The 22812-nt window shown below is 37.8% G+C and overlaps 1 protein-coding gene across 8 annotated transcripts in view; it reads right to left on the reverse strand.

Moving 5' to 3' along the window:
* Positions 1–5767: 5767 nt before the first annotated feature.
* LOC113239861 (nascent polypeptide-associated complex subunit alpha, muscle-specific form-like) overlaps positions 5768–22812 on the reverse strand; it is a 36107-nt gene continuing 19062 nt past the window's right edge. For 6 of the 8 annotated variants that reach the window (XM_026477016.1, XM_026477015.1, XM_026477012.1 and 3 more), the window contains 8 exons: positions 17405–17558; positions 15221–15337; positions 13351–13496; positions 10569–10809; positions 9675–9908; positions 8215–8310; positions 7524–7736; positions 5768–6477 (listed from right to left, as the gene is read on the reverse strand). In XM_026477016.1, coding sequence (XP_026332801.1) covers positions 6352–6477; positions 7524–7736; positions 8215–8310; positions 9675–9908; positions 10569–10809; positions 13351–13496; positions 15221–15337; positions 17405–17558 — 1327 coding nt within the window. In that variant the 3' untranslated portion in view covers positions 5768–6351. Of the gene's footprint in view, positions 6478–7523; positions 7737–8214; positions 8311–9674; positions 9909–10568; positions 10810–13350; positions 13497–15220; positions 15338–17404; positions 17559–21205; positions 21862–22812 lie in introns of those variants that run through there. The other 2 variants (XM_026477018.1, XM_026477019.1) reach the window with 2 other exon arrangements.

A 22812-nucleotide genomic window follows, 5' to 3' on the forward strand; every position in this document is an offset into this window, starting at 1 on the left:
GACAACACGGAAAATTGTTTCGATGTCAGAAACTTCAACTTGTTTTTATTTTTAATTGATAATGAAAACAGACGATATCAATAGTGAACTATGGGGCCCGAAAAACGGTTGACTAAACTTAGCTTGATAAAAAAAATACAGTTCCACAAAATCTTCGTTCATCTACGGAAAAACCAGTTTAATTCGATTGTTTGAGATATACCGTAATATTCATTTATTCTTTGTGAAATTACTGCACTAATTTATTATAATTATTAATACAAAGATCGAACTAAAAAATAAATCCTTTGATCTAGGACAAATTTTCTCTGGGCTTGTTTTACAGTAAGAGAGTATATTTTATTTCTAAACGCTAATGTTTAAATAATGTGCACATAATATCGCGTCTACCTTACAAACTTCAAACCCTACGGCAAACACGATGCCATTTCGCCTTAAGTTAAAATGTAATTAAACCTTAATTACTTCGTCATTTAACAGGTGTATACTAGCCATCAAGTCAAGTACGAAGACATCGCAGGTGACTTATACCGCCTATGTCCCATAACGAATATACGGTTTCATACTACGGACTTCTTTTTCTGCGGAATTCGCAAATCTCACAATAATGAATGTCATAGTATAAAAAGACAAATATGGTAACTCCGTACAAACGTAGCAGTGTGGCTTGTATGTGTGCGCGCCTATTTCGCGTTGCATAGCGTTGTTCATCTCACGCGCCTTTCATTATTAAGGGTGAGGCCAGACGCATCACGCTGCATTCGATTTCATATAAAAGTCCGCTTTGTTCCACACGACGACACTAAATGAGTTGTCTGCCTGCTCATGCGGTAATTACAACTGAATTTCGGTCGCATCGTGCAACTGGCTGGTGCGGTTGTAGCAAAGGGTGAGGGAAGTGGTAATTTTGGTATTGGATGCGCGTGAGTAGAAACGTTTCTTGCTCCATTACACTATATGACACAAACATCCCGTACAAGCGCATAAAAACAACTGAATAAAATACGTTCGTCTGGCGTATCAACCAAATTTCTAAACCATATAGTGTGAGGCCAGACGAGCGTAATTTTGTGAGTTGTGAGTCGCGTATTTTGAGTTGCGTAGTTTGCGCTGCATTCGGTTTCATATAAAAGTACGGTTTGTTTCATACGATGACGCAAAATGAGTTATCTGCTGGCTCACGGCCGTAATGACGACTGACTTTCGTTCGCATCGTGAGACGAGCTGGCGCGAGTCGAGGTAGGGGTGAGGGAAGGGGTCACTTTAACGTAAATGACTGTTATAACGTAAATTAGTCTTTCCTCTGGACTAATGGCTTGTCTCATATTTGTATCTGACTTAGCAATAAAAGGTTTTACTAGGCTTAATAATTCTTGAAAAACATTTATTGGCTTGTTGATAGTACTTAACAAATTGATCTGGATGTTCACATAAATTTGTATATAATATACGAAACTGCCCATACTTTAATCGTTTCATATTGAGTGGATGAACCCAGCCTTTTTTTCTTTTTCTAACATCGTCTTCTAATGCTTCATAAATGCATACTATTTTTAATAGATTCATTACACTATAACGATGCAAACACCCCGTATAAACACTTTAAAGCAACTGAATAAAATACGTTCGTCTGGCGCTCCAACCGAATTTCGGTCCAGCGCAAACTGCGCAACTCAACAATCGCAACTCACAAAATTACGCTCGTCTGGCCTCACCCACAAACTACGCGACTCAAAAACCGCGACTCACAATTCACAAAATTACGCTCGTCTGACCGCACCCTAAGCGAATGTGTGGGCTGGTCTGAATACATGGCGCGACGGGTGTAAACACATACAATTCGCACTACTATGTTTGTATGGAGTGATCATACTTGTCTTATTATACTGTTTTTGTGGTGAGTTTCAACATTTCACAGCACGACGGACAAAGAAGTTGCATAAATTCTAAATCTGCTAGCGTGCTTACACAAAACCTGCTATAAAATCTGACAATAAGCGCTTGTTTATATCCCAGTAGTTCCCTTTTTAGTTGTATAGAAACGTTTGGATACCGTACACATAAAAATGAAACAACAGCAGAATAGTCTCCGGCTCAGTCTTGCCATTTCGGCTACTATCTGCTAAGTATCTGTCAAACTTTGAGCAAATAACGTACCGACTCTACGAATTATCTGTTAAACGATTGGTAGATAAGCTACGGATTTTTAATGACTATATTTCAAACTTTTGGCAGATAAAATGTTGTTTCTACTAATTATTTGTCACACTTGAGAACCTATACTTTAACAAATTATTTGTAAATCTTCCGGGCAGATAAACTGCTGGTTTGTAATGGCTGTTCTTCAAATTTTTGTGAGATAAAGCTTCGCCTCTACTAATTATCTGTCAAACTTTTGGGCATATAAACTACTGATTTTTAATGGCTATCTTTCACAGTTTTGGCAGAAAAGTACTGTTTCAACAAATCATCTGTAAAGTTTTTTTGTTCAATCAGTAAAATCTGTGATTTTTTAAAGGCAAAACTGAACCGGAAAGAAAACTTCAATGCCACCAAGCTGTATTCCGCCTCACGCGGTTATCCGGCAGTTCTTCGTAGAACCACGAAAGTTTTTGTGACACTTATTAACAATAAAGAGCCTCAACTGGGTTATATACAAACGTATAATATGTAACAAACACAATAGATATATTTGACTATGATATATTTGCTATTTATTGCTTCTAGTTATAAGGCAAAGGCTATGTTTAACATTTTGGTGTTCAGTAAAATTTGTACCGATAATATTATATATTTTGACGTTATTGACAAATTAATTTTGGACACTGAAAATGTGGCGTTGTTGACACCACGTTTCATTGGTGGTTTAAAGCAATTGCTTCTTTAAACTTTATCAATATGATGGTCCAAAAGCTCACTTGTCTTATGTCATATAATATTGTTATGTGTCTTTACATAATTATATAATTGTTCACATAATTTTAATGTAATGCAGTGCTTTTAAAGAATAGAGTTTATACTATTTTTATTTAAAATAGTTTTACTGAAATCATTGGTACTTTGTCTCTATTGGCAACATATTTGCCGTGCAATAACTGTAGCAAGTGCAAAACCTAATAATTAACATTGAAAAAGTAACAAAAAGAATGGCGTATGTATACCATTACTTTGTCATAAATGATGCGTCTAAGGGCTAAAGCTATATTTGTTCGCACGCTTCACAATCACAATTACAATGTACAAATTAACATTCTTATCGTTGCGGTTTGTACGAACACCAACAATAAATATCAGCTATATGCGGTGCGGGCTTTATCTCATTCACGTTTTTAGACAGACGCGATAGAATCGATGGGCGTTGCCGTCAGGAATCATTTCAATCTGCTGGAAATGTAAACATCTGATACTAGTATTTCTATGGGGAGTAATAATTAAAAATATTCAAAAGAAAATGCATTTGTTTTATAAATTCTAGCTCCCAACGAAATTTCTTGTCATTCTGGGCATTGAAATGTCGCGTTTTATGTCGTTCTCGCGCAAGTCGCGCCCCACTGGCCCACTGGCTAGCACGATGGGGCGCGACTTGCGCGAGAAAATCAGTGGATTTCGCTGCGTGTTTATAGTTTAGATTTGCATTTCCTCTGGTTTGATATAAACTAAAATTTATATTTCGGTTTTATATTTCAGTATTGTTGAAGCAGCAGTTATTTAAACGGCAACACTGAGCCGGAAATACAGTCATTGGGCTTTTTCCGTCTTACATGATTTACCGGTTGGACCAGTGAGCTGCCAGTCTTACTTGGCACCTAAGAAGAAATTTAGATTGTCCTGTAGCGCCTTCCATGAAATAGCAAATACACCAATCAGGGGAAGACGTCTTCTCAGGTCAGCACTTTAGACAGAACTCCCTCGTTGCTTTTAGTCCAAAAGAATGTCGGTCTATTTTTAATTTCCGTCAGTCTAGTCAGTCTGTCTTTGTGGCCAGACACTCCACTTGTCATCCTTGGAGGCTGGACGCGATAGTGATAGAAGTAGAAGAATAAATAGAAGAAATTTTCTCCTTCAGCTTCTTTAATGGGATATTTTCAATTAATCATATCAAACCTACCATATCAAATTCAATTAACTTATCGTGTAAAACGCCATTGATTACGAATAATGTCATTACGACAACTAATGCGTTACATCAATTGAAATTTGTGACAAAATAATTGAACCCTTTGTAAAAGTCCAACGTAGTACTTGGAATCGATCCCTCCCATTATATTTCTGGAACGTGATACAAGTATACAATACAAATTGCAGTTATATTTACACACTAATGGCAGTGTTGTTAGTTATTCTAACAATATATGGTATCTGAAATAGACATATTTTATTTTTCGATATTTTTGTTGATGATTGTACCCATCAATTCCTAGTTCGTCGTTCGTTTTTGAACAGCGATTAATATCGTCCCCTTAAATAAAATCTCACCCTGGAGACCAATAACAAATCACGCCCGCATTATTTTTAAATTTTGTCCACTGCGATAGTTGCGTATTCTTTTGACATAACTATTCTGCGGAATGAATGAGCAATGTGAAGCTTGCTCGACAAATATAGCTTGCCGCCGAGACCGTTCTTTAGAAAAGTGTTACAACATTTTTAATACTTTGTACAAAATTTAAAGTATTCATATGCAGAACAAAGTAAACTTAAAAGTTCTTTTACATTATCACACACTTTACTTTATTCGTTATTAAACGCTTGTGTATTGTTTCGATTAATCACTCAATTACGGGCAAATAGGTTATTATACGAAGTCACAAATCATATTCATATTTAAGGTATTCATCTATTATTTGACCATATTGAGTATAATACAGCTTTTATTATGGTGACAAAAACAACATGACATCTTGAGTCGACTCTGGGTGAACTTCCTTTTTTATAACAAGCGACGGGACGAAAAATTTGTGTCCCTGTTGGTAAGCGACATGCCTATACATAAAAGTTGCAGTGCCACTCAGAGCTTTAAATTGCAAAGATCTGAAGGGCCCCGCCACTGCACCCGTTACCCTCACACATAAGCTGAGAAGTCCTGTAGTTTCACCAAAAATTACACACACCAATAGTAAAATAACAGTTTTTCCGCATTGTTGGGGCAAAGAGAAGCCATCTAGCAAAATTTGTTTGGATTCATTTACGCTGGAAAAGGCTTTAAAGGGGTTTAAAGTCCTTTTTAGCACAAATGGATGATAACTTACAATTTTGGTGGAAAAAATATATTTTCAAAGTTTGATTCAGAATTCAATAGGCTATGATGTAATTGTAAATGTTTCGTTTTCGAGTTCTTATGTTTTTAGCTTACATAGCGAATGCTGCACACTGGAAATGAAACAATTTTTTCTGATCTGAGTCGCCTGTATTTGTTTCTTCAAACATAACAAAATTTTCCAAAAAAAAATCGCATGTCTGTCTATGACCATAATCTAGTAGCAATAGAGCTCCTTGAGAAAGAGTTCGTCCAGGAAAGTACTGCCACCTTACCTATTTCTGCCGCCAAACAGCAATGAGAACATTACTGCGTTCCGGTTTTGAAGGGTGCTGGTGAAATTATAGGCACATGGCACTTGTCAACTTATGTCTCAAGGTGACGGGTACGGTGGCACTGTCTCTCAGATCTTTGCGATTTAAAGCTATGAGTGGCACTGCAACTGCTATGGACAGGCGTGTCGTTTACCACCACCACCAGGCGCACGACTTGCTCATCCGGTCACTTGGAATAAAAAAAAAAATCTGTTAAGAGCCCAAAACGTTGGTTTGTTTGAAAGAATAAATTTAGATTCGAAAAAATGGTTTTACATCATTTTCATCAAAACTCGTAAGTTATATCCATTAATTAGCCTTGTTAGAGACGATATATAGCAAAGAATTCCAGTTATTTTGTTTGTTTAGATGAAAGGAAACAAGTTTTAATAGAGGGACTCCCATAAATTTCCGAAATAACTCGTTTTGCTCGAAATTTCCTTTAAAATAATATAAACAAATTTTGTTGCAGTTTATTACAATGTTAATAACGTTTATTTCATCACAACAAATAAGTAATGGCGCAGTAATTCCTAACATCGAGGCGACTGATCTGTGCGCGTGTTGCATAAAAAAGTAGCTTACATTTCTGGTGTTGAATTAAAATAATTGTCAAGTGCGACTATATAAATTTACAAAATGATCTCTAGGCATAAATAGAAATAAAGTTTCTTCTTATACGTCAAAACATGACTTTTACAAAATAACTGTTTATTCGCATCGAAAAGTACATACACAAGCGTTAACAGCTTTTTTACACGTACATAGACAAACAACCTGCTATTGGAAGTCTGCGAGCGACTGCCGCCAGGTGGCATGGAACGGGATGCGCAGGAGTTTCAGCTTCGTGTTGGGCAGCTGCGCGGACAGGAGGCGCTGCAGCGTTGGCAGGGGGAGGATTTCCACCTATGTACAATGGTTAGGTGCAGTTAATCATTTTAAAGTAATCTATTATTCATTTTTTTGTAGAAATGTAAGTGCGCATTTGACTTCCATCTCACCTGATGGAAAGTGACGATGAAGTCGACAATGGAGCATGCACACCTAAATAATGCCCATTCACTCTCGCCTTGAAAAGGCTCAAGTTATGACGATCGGGTAACGAGTCTGCAGGCAGGGAATTCCGCTCTATAGCCGTTCGCCATACATATATATAAATATAGATAATATTCCCTAGCGGCAATTGCGTAAGTATAATGTGATTGAGACAGCACTGCCGTCCACTAACTAAGACGACCTTTAAACGATGACTAACTATAGTCCATTTCACCTAGGACAAGTTCCGTGAAATTTACAATTTTTACGTTGCACGCTTACTATTTCTAACTAATCTCTCAACCAGGTAATAAAAATAAATAGGAAATTTGTCATAATCCACCAAAAACAAACAATATTTGTTGCAGTTGTAATTGTAAATAAAAAAAATTTAGTATAGTAAGTATCGCAAGTCAATACGAGTGCATACACCTTGTACGCGGGTCATTTTATTTGGTTTTGAGGTTTGCGTGATGTTTTTGGAGCAATTGTTCAAATATCGTTGCAGTTTATTTTATGCTTTGTTGTTGACTTTTTGTTTGGTTGTTGTTGATTTATGTTGTGTAGTTTTTTTGGAACTTAATATCTAGCGTCTGTTTGCGATTTCGACGTGTGAGTATACCCGCTCGTAGCGCTTCGGCACTGTGAAAGGGGAGACGCCAAGATCCTCGCCCCCGCATCGGTCACTACACCCGCGCTCATACTCTGAATGAGCCCTACCGAGTGATCGGGCTGTCAGAGCCTTGGCGTGCAGTTTCCATCGAATCACAGCCGCGGAATCTCATGATTAAAGACCACATATATTTTTTTTTGTGAAAATACTCTACTACTTTGTTATTATTATTGATACAAAGCACTCGAACTTGCGTCTGTTGCCTCAACGTGGTTACTATTTTTATTTTTGGCATAGCTGTTACCTGTGGTGGTCCAGCGACGTGATAGTGATCCGGAAGCCTGCAGCCGGGCACGGGCTTGAGCACGGGGATGCATTCGCCGAGGTCTCTTCTGGCGGCGTCGCCGCGCTGTTCGCACTGGTCGATGAAGAGCTCGGTCACGCGCAGCAGCTCGATGGTCACGCCCCACATCAGATGCGTCAGCGTGTCCTTCAGCCGAAGGACGCCGCTCAGCACCTACAGCGGGACGTTCAAATGTTTAGGACTTTGGACGAATTATTTTATTGAGGGATGAGAAACAGATGATTGAAAAACGCTATGTTAAACAGTGTGGCGTGTATTTAAATATACATAACCTCCTAAGGCCCAGTGTATAATGAAAATATCGCATTCAAATTTAGTGACCTTAGGGTATCTAGAGCAATACGTTTTTCATACAATTCTGAGGACGGACTTTCTTGGGCCTGAAGCATGTAATTATATTTAGAACATTATAATGACCATTTTAGCGTTTATTTCTTTTCCGGTTGTAGTTTGCCGGGTCTTAGGCGGATAAATAGATTTTTTTTTTGGACTGTTGTATAGCATCATAGTCCTATTGTAAGCTCAAATAAGACGTCTGGAAAATGTCTTAGCTTCCCACATTATTGCACGGTGCATACGAAACAAATTGTTAGTGAATATAGAGTAAGCATGTTGTTAATTCTAAACGTACCTGTTTGTTGGTGGTGGCCGACTGCGACACGTAAGTCGGTATGATCAGTAATCGTTGGATGTTTTTACACTCTGCTAGCGCGTCGTCGAAACCGACCTGCAATCAAACTAGCCTTTATTTCAATGCTAGTGGATAGCGCAGTCAAGGTGGCAACATACTATTAAAAGTCAATATTTGGAAATAAAACAAGTATTTTTTCAGATCTAGAACCGTTTATTTTTCGAACAAAACTGAATTCAGATCATAAAATATAGTTTTATTTCTAATTGAAATATTTAATATAGTAAATCCCAAAGCGTCGAAATACTATTATTTCAAAATTCAACCATGACAAAATTATTACAGTACACAACCGATTTTATAAACAAACTGGGCGCATGTGATACGATAAAACAGTTCCGCCATCTTGCGGTTCGAGGCGCGGGAGAAGAGGCGGTGGCATCCGACCGCCTCCGACAGAAGCCGAGGGCTTTTACTATTTGGCGCGCTTCGTGCCGTTATAATACTTTTTATGATCAATATTGTACTACAGAAGTCCTATGACAACGACTGTGACATGGCGAGGAAAAGTAGCTATTTTTAAAAGCTTTCTCCTAGCATCGGGCAGCGGCGGTGCTAGTACTGGCAGAAGGCGGAGAAAGATTTTTTTAGAAACGGCTTCTGACCGGTTAACTTACTTTGTACATTAGATATTAAAGAATATATATATTAAAGAATATATATATTAAAGAATATAGCCATTAAAATATTAGACTCTAGTTAGCAAAATCAATTAAGTCTAAGTCTATTTTCAATTTGTTTTGCCTTTATAATAGCAGATAGATTTTTGTTGTAATAAAATTACAAAACGCTGTGCATGGTTTTGCAGTGTTTCGGGTTTTGGTTTGACACAATAAGTACAGCTAATATATAATATATACTATATAATATTAACAGCTAGATTTGAAGCGTTACACTTCCATATTTATATGTCGAACCCTATGGGGTGGAATTCCTTGCTTACAGACTTATTTCGAGAACACTATAACTTAGGCCATAGGTTCCCAAACTTCTTGGCTAACCGCCCACTTAGCTTGATAAAAAAATCGCAAAACCACCACAAAAAATAATTGAAAACCACGTATTTTTTATGTTAACACAAAAAATCACAAGGTATAAAAATTATATATATGTAGTGTAGTGTACATAAATTATGCAGGTTTTTTTTTAAATGCGGTAGCACCCTTTGGACAGCATCAACCCTCAAGACCTCCAATTACTTCCGAGAAACCTACCGCTCCACCTAGGACTCTTCAGCGCCTACTGGGGGGACTACTTTCAGAAACTACGACTTAGGCCTTTTCATGGCGAGAGTGAATAGGCATTATTTAGTTGTGTACGCTTCATGCGCACACATTATAACATAAAAACAGGGGGGAATTTAGCATAGATTGAAGTAGAAGGAGCGTATATAACTTTACCTTAACGTCAATATTAACAAGCTCGAGTCTGGTGAGCAGCGGCAGCGTGGCCAGCGCCCGCAGCAGCTCGGGCGCCGCGCACTGCGCCGTGCCCCGCTCGAGCCTCAGGCGGCGCAGGCGCATCAGGCGGCCCAGCACCGACGCGAACTCGGCGCGGAAAGTGCACTCGCCCAGCTCCAGCGACTCCAGCTGCTCCAGCTGGCCCACTACGTCGCTCGCGCACCAGCCCAGTTCCTGAACACGTTACGACTCATGAATCTCACTATCCTTGATGTTAAGAATTATACTATACAAAAGGGATCTTTAGTCTTTTTTTTAATAATACTGTTGTAACCAATTAATCACCAAATTTCACCGAGTCAATTCAATTTCATTTTTAAAAAAGGTTTGCGTTTTAATTTTTGTTAACATTGATAACATTATTGAAAATCAAATATTATAAGTACAGGTGATACTAGCTCAACTGATTTTGGCTCGTATATGAACTGATTTTAGGTTTTTTATTTTGCTTCAGAATTTTGCTAAACTACAGGTTGTTCTTGTGAACTCTGTGAATGTAACTACACTACAATAACAAGTTCATATAGACATTGTGTTATTTGAAAATACTTATTATTTATATTAAGCTGTATATTACATAAATAAATATTATTGTTCGGTCTAGAACTGAAAACCTATGACCCGAAAAATAATCTAAACGATCACAGACTTGACAATTGTCGAATGCCGAAATTGTGAAAGTGGATATTTGCGTATTTACAAAAGTGCGGGATCGTAGTTACCGGTCAATTTAGAAATGCCAAAATAAAATTGCCATTTTTCTTTAAAAAATTTGTCATGTCATTTGTCAAAGAATGCTTTTTACGATCTGTACCTAGTAATAAACAAACAAACCTTTATAGAAGTGAGTGATAAATGCTGTAAATGTCTCAATTCAGCCAGCGGCCTCAAGTCCCTCGTGAGCGAAAGACCGGACATACTCTTTAATCGTAACTCGTGTAGTTGTGCTAGAGCCCCCAGAGGGGAGGGATCAAGGAGGGCGTCGCGAATGGCAAGCGCAGACAGAGATTTCAGATTGGGCAGACCGCGGCATACCGCTTCTACGGCACTGGCAGGACATCTGCACATTTCTATCCTGTAAATCAAATTATATTGCTATTGTATAAAATATAACATTTGTAGAAATCTTGATATTGTATTATTATATAACTGTTCTGGAAAACATAGTTCTCTATATTCTGTACCATTTAGCATTGATCCAAACCTCATTTCGAAGTCACTATTCGACAGCCAACAATCGCCGATCCCTAAAATCTGTTCACTATTTTGACATTGCTTAAAGTAACTTAAACTATAAGTAGTATAAATTTGAGGCACAAGTTGTTAAATTCACATTATTATAATTAATTATATTAATTATAACTGTAATAATAATATATGGTACACGTAATATACAATATATCACAATCGCCTCCGTGGCCGAACGTTACGTCACGTTACGTTACGTTTCAGGGGGTCTACTCTCGATCTCCGTCCGACATCCGTCCGAAACAATTACTGCCAAATAAGCAATACTTGACCAAATGAAAATACGCGAGATGCGAATGAAGCTTCATATTCTTCATAGTCTTTTAATTTTGTCGAATATTACTTATTTGACAGTATTTGTTGTGGACGGATGTCGGACGGAGATCGAGAGTAGCCCCCAGGTTCGATTCCTGGGCCGGGAGAAATATTTGTATGGCCTACATTTCGTCTGCTTAAAGGTAAAACCACATAAGTGACATTCCACAAATCCACAAAAAATCTCCAAACTATGTACCTGTTGCAAGATAATCACCATCTTTAGCAGATAAAACCACTTATTGAGTTTATAGCTTTTCTGTTATTTAGCTTCACCTTCTTTTTCTTTTCTTTTTACGGGTGGGAAATCTTTATAGATACCCCTGAGCCCAGGGAGACTCATGGGTTATATGGGGACTCTCCCTCCATAATTTAGTTTCACCTGCAGAAAGATAGTGATTTTCTTACCATAGCTATTTAAAGACTTTTTGTAGAAATGTCACTTGTGTGGTGTTACCTTTAAAAAGACGATTTATTTCTCTCGTGAGTTTGGCTCTAATTTGTGGTGTCTATGGCACCCACGACATACAGGTTTTCCATAGTGCGGGGCTATGTTGAGTGTGTGTGATATATTATTATTAATTTAAAAAATGAGGCTCAAGTTACAATCATATACTACTGTATATTACTTTAATGTAATTCATATTGTCTATTGTATTTTACATTAAAAGTATAAAAGTCAATGCATAATAACCATAATTTAGTTCCTTTAACGTTATACTTTTGAGGGTAAAAAAAGTATCAATTTTCATAAAAAAAACTTAGATCGTCTAAAAAAGGCTAATTTTAACATATTCCCGTTTCTTTATACCTACCTTACATTACCTTCAAGCCATTTCATTTTACATCGGAATACGCTCGAGTTTCGGATATATTCACATTTCAATTTTAGTGTGGTTTTGTAATTTGTTTTATTAATTTACCTTGTAATTTTTTGTCAGAAATAATACCATTTTTAGGTTTTACTGTTCAGAGGGTCTACTCCCGTTCTCCGTCTGACAACCGTCCGAAACAATTGACTGTCAAATAAATAATACTCGGCATAATTAAAAGAAAATGGCAAGTATGAAGCTTCATTTGCATCACGCGTTTTTTAATTTGGTCGAGTATTACTTATTTGACAGTCAATTGTTTCGGACGGAGAACGAGACTACACACCTTGCTTAGTATTTTTATATACGAAATAAGTCTTTTATTCAGTATATATTCTTTGAAAAATAAAGGCTTAACGTTTAATTAATATGTTTCATTACTATTATTAATACAAAGATCGAACACTCAGAAAAAATTCCGTTGATCCGGCCGGATTCGAACCAACGTCTTCTAGCATATCGTGTCAGACGCTATACCAACTAAGCCACGGAACGAAAAAGCGGACCTCAAGAATTTTTCTATGTGCTTGCGTCGTATCTTTTTGTATTTGGTTTTTCAACGACTTTTAGCCGTAGCGCCATCTATGAGAAATCTATGATATTTCGTCACCCAGTTAGATACCTTTACAGCTACCAACCCCGGCTAGAGATGTCGTTATTCATTGTATTTGTCAGACCAGACAGTCGTGTCAGACGCTATACCAAGCCACGGCTTAGTTGGTGTAGCGTTTGGCACGGTATGCTAGTAGACGTCGGTTCGAATCTGGTGGGATTATTTGTGGGGGGACATCGAAGGATTTTTTTCTGAGTGTTCGATCTTTGTATTAATAATTATAACAAACTAGTGGAGTAATTTCACATAAAAACAATTGAATACCAATTAAATAAAAATTTAAATGTTTCATTACTTTTAAATTATTTAAAAATTTACAATCCTCGAGATCATGTACGTCAAGGTGACTTCTACCATGATACGCTAACCATAATACCGTCAGACGTTTGGGACGGAAACGTTGAAGCGTATCGTTTTCACAAATAACGTATACAGTGATAGGAAGGGGGTGAATGAGCGCTATTGACATGCCAACTGGCATTTAGTATGTAGTACGTCTGGTTTAAATAACAAAAACTAAATACGTGAAAAGGGTTGATGGTGATGAGATAATGAATGTAGATCATACCTTTCCAACGAGTCAACGGTACCAATGTGTTGTGCAAACTGTTCCCAGAAGACGGTATCGTTTTGAGGCAGCAGCATCTTGCGGAGATCTAGTCGTTTCGTGCCGTGACGTTTTAACGCCGCACATAGCCCGCCCCAGTCGCTTACCTGAACATATACAGTACAATATTATTACGGTACAAAAAGTAATGGTTTATACCATGTACACTTGTCCATAGTTACTAATACCTCATAACCATTTAATGTAATGGACAAGTGTCGACAATTAAATGCTTTTAAAGAATGGACATAGATGATCAACGATTGCGAAACATTGAACTGCCTCCGTGGCCGAACGGTTACCATGTCGGACTGACAAGCAGAGGTCCCAGGTTCGATTCCCGGACCGGGAGAAATATTTGTATGGCCTATATATATTTCTGTCGTGAGTTTGGTTGTAATTTGTGGTTGTCTATGTGTGTGTCCATGGCACCCGCGACACAGGGTTTCCCTAGTGCGGGGTTATGCTATGTTGAGTGTGTGCGTTATTATTATTGAATCTTGCTCAAAAGTAGGAGTTATAAACAAACGGCAATGGCGATTTGTGACATCATATCACAACAGCGGCGTAATGTCGGCTAAATTTGCAAACCTCGTTACCTCCATTAATGTGAACTTTTGAATAGCACAAAAACAGAATTACTGGGAAAAACATATGACAATCTATGATGAACTGGAGGTCTACTCTTAGGGTCGTATTCTAGAACTCTACTCAATGCTCAAGTCAGGATTTGAGTATGATTCAAAGCACTCGAAATCATACTCAAGTCCCTGCCATTAGGGTCGTATTTCCAGTGCTTGTGATTCCAGTGCAATCCTGACTTGAGCATTGAGTAGAGTTCTAGAATACGACCCTGAATATTTCATGCTTTATTTATGAAATATGCGCATGAAGAGTTAAAAAAGGGGATTTCGTCCAAAAACGGATTTACGAGGTTTTCAAATTTAACCGACGATATAAACTACGTGTTACTGACGATGTAATTATGATAAAAAATGTACTAGACTCGACTAGATCTCATGATAATGGAGCGTGTTGTTTGAGACATCAACAAAACAACGTCAGATTCATTTTCAGCATGTTCGTCTGAGTTTGAGGCAACACATTTTTTAAGTCAAATACTTTATGTAAGTCCTAATGTAAGTGTACATATTTCGTACAAATTATATGAGAAGATAATAACTGTGAAAACAAAAGTAGCTTCAGCTACTCGATGTAGCGTGTGTATGGCGCGAGTAGAGGGTCATTCATTTTATTCACTCACTTAAAAATCGACAAATCAGATTTCAACCTTGTTTAGCCACCATATAATCTCAGATCAGAGTACTAAAAACCGACCTCATAAGTACGTGGAATTACGTCTATTTGCCAAGTTTTATTGAAATATCCCCTAATTCGCCATTATACGGGACTTTCCACAGGAGATAATAAAAATCGGTTCACTACTCAAAGCATATTGAGAGAGAAAAACGCCTTGAATTGGAGAATAGCAAAATTAACCATTAAAATAATTGCTCCTTATAATAAAATTTAGGCGTTATTTACAAAAAAGAATCTTCATGCGTGAACAGCCACCCTTAGAGGTGGATTGATTTTCTTCAAAATTAAATGGGACCACTATGGAGGTGCCCTCTTTCCAACAAAAAAGAATCATGAAAATCGGTTCACAAACATCGGAGTTATCGCGTAACTTACATACAAAAAAAACATACATTCGAATTGAGACCTCCTCCTATTTTTGAAGTCGGTTAAAAACGAATATTGATGTCAAAAGTACTAGTAAATTTTTTCAAAATGAAAACAACTTGATAGCCTTTTAGGATAAACGTACGTGTGAATTTTTCATCCGCACGTGTCTCCATAGCGCAGGTGTAGCGGCGAGCTGTTGCCATAGCTTACACACGCGCGCTACGTGCGCCAGGTCACGCATACCGAGGTACTGGAAGATCTGCAAAGGGGAAAGACGTTAACACTTCGATAAAGACACCTTAATCGATTTTGAGTTATGCATGACACAATTTTACAGCCTGTTATGATCGCACTTCTAACCTAAGGGGAGTATCAGTTCCATAACATTATGTTTATGTATTTTCGAGCCTAATACTCTTAGCTGCGCTCGTCATTGCACGTAAAAAATACACAGTAATACATTATACTCAGTGTATATTAAATCTAAAATATTTATATAAAATATACATCATGCCATCGGTATATTACATTAAGGAACACCTTTCAACCTAGATATGACAATATCAATCGTCTATTATACCCAATGACCTTTATATCATTTTATTTATTTATTTTATTTATTTATTTATTTTAAACACTAAGAATATTACAAAAATATATATACATCACACCCTTAAACCTACATTGGTTTGTCCGGGTGCAAGAATACGTCAAATACATAACAAATATACAGACATACCATAAATTATTATTATTAATTTATGGTACACAGACGTTGAGCGTTATATCGATCAAAAATATGTCATTTATTGTTATATGTTAGGATCCGCACCCGTCATGCAGGTACCCCGGGTTCGATTCCCGGGCCGGGAGAAATATTTGAATGGCCTACATTTATTTCTCTTGTGAGTTTGGGTGTAATATGTGGTTGACTATGTGTGTGTCCATGCAGTGTTGGGCGTTAATCAATTAAATTTCAATCAATAATTCAATCAGATTAAAAAATCAATTGCGACGCGTCGCAAACCCCGGTTGGGGGCCTTAGTTGGGGGCCCCGGTTGGAGGCTCGGTTGGGGGGCCCGGATGGGGGGCCTGGATGGGGGGGCCGGTTGGGGGCCCGGTTGGAGGCACCGGTTGGGGCCCCCGGTTTGGGACTCGGTTGGTGGCCCCGGCTGGGTGGCTCGGTTGGGGGGCCCGGTTTGGAACCCCCAACCGGGTCCCCAATCGGGGATCCCAACCGGGGCCCCCAAGCGGGGTTCCCAACCGGGCCCCCAACCGGCCCCCTTACCTGCCCCCAGCAGGCCTCCAACAGGCCCCCACAACCCACGCTCTAACTCACCCCCATATGCCCTATAAATTTATCATAATTGTCAGTTTTAATTGTTAATTGTTAATCAAAAACATTGAAAAGATTGAAAATTGATTAATTGTTAATTGTAGATATTTGCGATTAACGATTGATCAATTGTTAGTTGCGAGAACCGCAATTAACAATTGATTAATTGTTATCGTTGATTAATTGTTATGTAATCGTTAATTGCTGTTTCGCAATTGACAATTAATCAATTGTCAATCGTTAATTGCCAGAACAATTAAATTTTGCCCAACACTGTGTCCATGGCATCCGCGCATGGCTATGAGTGCATACGTTATTATTATGAGCGTGTACGTTATTAATTATTTGTCGCAAATACAGACCTTACAGTCACGCAATAAGGTTGTGGAGAGTTAAAAGCTTGCCAGGTAAGGAACCTACTTGTTTCATATAAAACAAGCTGATGAAAAATGAATTTCTTTTCGCGAATGAAATATATAGGATTCTTAGGGAATTTTGTTCTTTAATGCAGGTAAAGTCGTTTCCTGTTTAAGGCGTACTTTATTTAACACCACATAAATGAAAAATTTCACTAGTCGCTAATATGTCCAACGTTTTGTTTCTTAATAGCAAAATTTTACCTACTTTCACAATCTATCGATACAAATGTCGACAACAAGTACATGACTATTTACAATTTTACGAAAACTAGCAACCCTGCAAATGTCATTTTACTCCATCTCCAAAACAGATAAGGCTATAGATGATATTGGCAGGAACGTCTTTCTGTGCATTAGACTGCGGCTATTGTGTGAATTAGACAAACACGCCACACGCCGTACATTAGACTCGAATAAACAACCTAACCTAGTATAAACAACCTAACCCGGTATAGGTTAGGTTGGTTTGGTCGGGTCTAATAAGGTAGCGGATATGCGCCATTATAATAGGAATTGATGTAGGGCGTATGGCGGCTATAGTTTTATTTTCATGAGCTGATATGGTACTAACCTGCACAACAACGTTATAATTTTTTTCTTGCGCCTTATTGTAGAAATCTGTGAAGTAATCTGTGTCGTCGGCACGCGGCCGTCCACGGCGACGTGGTGACGTCACGTCCGGCGGGGACGCCGCGCCGTTCGCCATGCGACCTTTGCTCTTCTCACTGTGGCAATAAAAATTAAAATTAATACCATAAATTGTATTGATTTTTCAATATGGAATCATCTACAAATTACTTCGCTTGATATTATAACACATTTTGTATTTATCACCAATGTTTGGATAACAATGGAATAGTCGATATACAAAACATTGTTTCAAGTCTACGCGGTTATGAATCCAACACTAGTACGAAGAAATTTATAAATAATCACACTACATCATACTAAACCACCCATTAAAAAAATACATTTTAGTAAATTATACGCAGTAAATGTCAAAAATAAAATCACGCTTGATTTTCCTGTGCTAACCTTCGTCTTACACTAGATAATAGAATAAATAGACTTACCTTTACAATTTCTGAAGATTCAAAAGAACTCACGTTACAAAAATTTGTAAATAAAATATGCCACTCGTTTTATTTTCACTATCCAAATTGATATACATTTGTTTTATACGTGTTTATTAAAACTAATAAATATAATTAAGTAAAGATAATATACAAAATGGTTTGATAGAAATTTTGACTAGAAAAATAGTATAAGCTTATTGTAAAAGCATTTAAAGGAGTCATCACATTTATCAAAGCGGAATCAGCTTGAGCCGGTCAGAAAAATTCGTTTCGCGCTGGTTGTGTTCGCTAAATCGAAACGCGCAGTCTTTTTTCACTTTTATTACATAAAAAGAGACGGCGTGGACAGCCGAGAAGGCGTTGGCGGAACGATCTTGATGGGTTTGAGAAGAAGTGGTGGGAGATCGCTAAAAACAGGAAGCAATGGAGGATTTTGGGGGAGACTTTTGCCCAGCAGTGGCAAATTGTGAAAATGCGATTCCGTGTCGATAAATGTGATGAGTTCCTAAATGGAACTAGACACAGTGACTCTAGTGTACATCAATGGTCATGTTGTCAATAGACGTTAGTTCAAACAAGGTAGGATTAAAATAGAGACTACAAACATAATATGACAAGTATGGTACCTCGCATACAAACGTAGCAGCGAGGCCTGTATGCGTGCACGCCCGCCCCGCATCGGGTACGAACGCACACATTCGTATAGTAAATGAAAGACGCTAGAGACGACCAGCTCTATGCAACGCGAGTGCGTCGCGAGATACAAGTTTACACTTTCGTATACTTCGCTCGTTTAATGTTTATTTTCATATATGTCTTTCCTTGATTATTATATACTATTGGTACCGCTGACCTGGCCTTTTACAAGGACATCATCAATGGTTGAGATACGTACGCCATGTTCGACCCTTTCCCACGACCGCTCTATAAATTTGTATAGTCTACTAACACCCAGATCGTAGCCAAGCGTGTGTCTAAAAAACTTTTCACATGACCAAACCATTGAAACATTCCCTGAATAAAAATTATTTCAATTCCAATGCGATTCAGATAGACCTAAACAAATGCAAGCTTATTTATTTCTCTAGTCATGAAAATTTCTTATTTTATCGTAAAAACTAATAACGTTTTCACTTATAACAAATAAGATCATATTTATGTGTTTCATAATGTGTTGTAGTTCCCCGTAATAACATTTAAAACGTAATCATTTATATTAAGTTATATAACAAAAATAACAAAGACGTACATAATATGGGCTTAATAAATACACGATAGCGACTTGTTGGCTGCAAATGGTTGTTTTATATGCCAAATAATCGTAATTCATTTTCTACTCTGAAAGCTACGAACAAGGAATTCCTTGTGCTTACTGGTACTCTAGCATTATTTAAATCCCAAAATTGGTTTACTTTACGAGGCGTAATGCCTCCTTTTTCCAAATTCGAAATGGTATGGTGTGAAGTTCTTTGCTAACTGATCTGTTTCTCGACAAATACAATTTCGAGCCTTTTCTAGACGAGAGGGAATAGGTAGTTTCAAGACAAGCATGTTAGTTTCTATCAGATGAGATTGTAGTTAAATGTTTAGTTTTAAACATGGTATATATAATAAGTTTAAGGCATGTTGTTCAATTATAAATATAATGGGGTGCAAGAAAGGAGCCTCCCCGCATGTCGTACTGTCTGGCGCACCCTAGGCAACAATCGGCAAGTACCTTAGGCCTGGCAAGCGTTATTATATATTGTAACTCCATACCAACGTAGTGGTGTGGCTTGCATGTATGCACACATCACGCGTCGAGTACGGACGCACACATCACACGTCGCGTACGGACGCACACATTCACATAATCTCGCGTCGCAAAATATCGTTATGTTATGTTACGTTAAACTCGAATTTGTAATCCGTGGTCATATTCCTATAATCGAGATACAATCCACGATATACAAAATTATCAATATGTAAGTATAATCTGTCTTTTTCGAAGATGGAGTAAAATTACATTTGGAGGGTTGCAACTTTTCATAACATTTTAAATAGTCGTGTAGTTGTTGTCGACAGTTTTATTGATAAATTGTGAAAGTCAGAAAAGAAAGAAATTTTGTGTAATAAAAATAAATATGTCTCCTAGTTCTATTTTTGATATTCAAGTCTGTATGTATGAATTTTTAAATATTGACAATTCAAATGAATGCCACCGTGGTCGAACGGTTATCATGCCGCACTGCCACGCAGAGATCTCAGGTGCGATCCCGAGCCGGTAGAAATATTTGTATGGCCTACATTTATTTCTCTCGTGAGTTTGGGTGTAATTATTGGTTTATGTGCGTTCACGGCACCCGCGACACAGGGTTTCCCTAGCGCTACGATGAGTGTGTGCGTTATTGTCATTATTATTATTATATTGAATCTGTGTCCAGCAGTTGGAAGAAGTGCCGATGATGATTTTAATGAAACAAGTTCGACTAATTATTACATAAGCGTGACCAACATTTAGTCGATAGTCGATACAATATTCATCAACTGCAATCATTAGTTGCAACCGGGCAACACTTGCGCAATGAACTGTCATTTTACTCCATTTTCAAAAAAGACTATTTTATTTGAGAAGGTTCTTTCAATATAACACGATACGCTACAAGTTATTCCTATGTCCTAGAATTATCAATTTGGGCCCACTGTGCGACACTTCAAACTCAAGGACTATCTGTCGTCACGATTCCAAGTCCCAATTCCAGGTCATTTGTGAAAACCATATGAGCAAACTAGTCGCTATCGAATAAACGGACAATAATGAGCTCGAACACGTAATCGAACAGATCTGTTAAAGACCGACAAATTATTTTATCTCTCCTTGCAATTGAGGCCGAAGTATTGACATAAACTTTTGACATAAAATTTCTCATAGTGAACAGAGAAAAATAGTTCTTATGACAACAAGGGTTTAAAAGCAAAGTGTCAGCTTTCACGTTCGTTAGTGTTCGATTCTGTTGTAGCCGCTTTTATGCTAATGACGTAGGTGAAAAACTTAACAATTATTCTTCTTGCAAATATCATCCTTATAATCTTGCCCGTAACGCACTTTAGTCGATTTTCGAAAAGACATTAATGGGTAAACTATTAAGACGTTATGACTCGGTCCCGTTTTCGTACAATGGTGTTTGATGGCACGGATGTGTGTAGTAGTAATGAGAAATAACCAATCCTCGTGTTCCATTGGTACAATTAATATACAAATATAATACGATTGCCCAATAAATACATACAGCGAGATTTTTTTATCAGTAGCCTTATTTTTTCTACACATTAGACATCATTCAAAGACTCCATTTTTGAAAAAAAAAAATTGGTAGGTCAAATTTTCACATTAAAATTATTTATCCAAAATATATCCATAATGTTTGGTTACCTAGTCAACACAGCACGCCAGTAAGGTGAGGCCAATGAATGGAAATACACCGCCAACTTCACCCGGGGAACCCAGGGATAGAGATATGAAGTTGACAAATCCCGTGTACGTGCAGTTTCACCAGCACCCGTACCCTTTAAAATACTACTGCTTGGCGGCAAACACAGGTACGGTTATCTACCGCCTTAACTATTTTTGCCGCAAAGTACTTGTCTGGACGAACTCTTTTGACAAGGAGCTGTTACTGCTACATAACAGAGTTTGGAGCTGAATAAGGACGTGTGTTTCTCAATGTCATTGATGTAATTTATAGAATTTAGGTATCGGCTTCGGAAATGTATAAATGGCTTGAAATTTAATTTTGAAATTACGACTGGTTTTCAAGTTAAGAGCACGCTGATAAGGTGATGTATAATTAGCAATATGAACGTGTAAATTGGAATATACAAAGCTTAACTAAAATTGCTCTACACATAATTGTGATGTCACGTGACTTCGATGAATTTTTCTTTGATGGTCTTTCGTCAAGATTACCAATATCTGAAACAAAATATCTATGATCTTTAAGGGTGATTGTTATTGACTTTTTTTTTTAACTCAATAGAATATAATTCGTTCACCTGCATCTCTACCAAGAGTTTACAAAGAGCAGTGGGAGAATCGCTGTTTCTCAATTGAGATCGAGGAATAGCTTCTGTAGCGGCATGTACAGTCGATGCTTTAAAATTTTATTTTTAATTTGAAATTTTATTTGATTTTATTTTGTTTGGCCAAACAAATAGGTGATAAGTTACTTGCGAATGTCTCGTAGGCGAGATTTTAGTTATGCCTGTATGTAAACATGGTAATACGACAATCTTAAGGTGCTTTTTCACTGGCGAGGCGAGGCGAGGCGAGACGAGGCGAGGCGAGACGAGGCGAGTGGGCGAGAGGCGAGAGGTTTGCAATTTGGATTAAAATGCAACTATCTTCTAGCGCATCTTAGGGGGAAATGGTCTAGATTGACGAGAATGGGCGAGGCGAGAATTGAAATGTTTGTTGATGTAATTGAACCGTATTGTTGCCCACATAGAGTATTAAACTCTGCAACAGAAACATGAGTTCGTGATGGCTATTAATAGCATTCGCGATTCGAGAATGTGGGCTACGTACAATTTAAGATTTAAAAAAATGATGGCTTCTGATTCTTCTTCCATTAACATAATAATTTACGGAACATGTTACTTCAGCCCCATGTTTATCACTAGACGAACTGAATAGCACTGAATATTCACTATCCACAACCATAGCGCGAGCTCGCGTGAGGTCGCGATGGCTCGCACAAGCGATAGAGCGAAAACAGCTAGCTATTAATGGCAATTTTTGGTGGAAATAGGTCAGCGAGATTTCAATTCTCGTCTCGGCTCACCGGTGGAAAACCACCTTTTGGTGGTTATTATTTGCAATAGTATCGTATGAACTCTTGCCACAAAGCGCTAACGATTTGTATAA

Source organism: Hyposmocoma kahamanoa, unplaced genomic scaffold (genome assembly GCF_003589595.1).
Source record: "Hyposmocoma kahamanoa isolate Upper Pololo Valley unplaced genomic scaffold, ASM358959v1 116, whole genome shotgun sequence".
NCBI classification, from domain to species: domain Eukaryota; kingdom Metazoa; phylum Arthropoda; class Insecta; order Lepidoptera; family Cosmopterigidae; genus Hyposmocoma; species Hyposmocoma kahamanoa.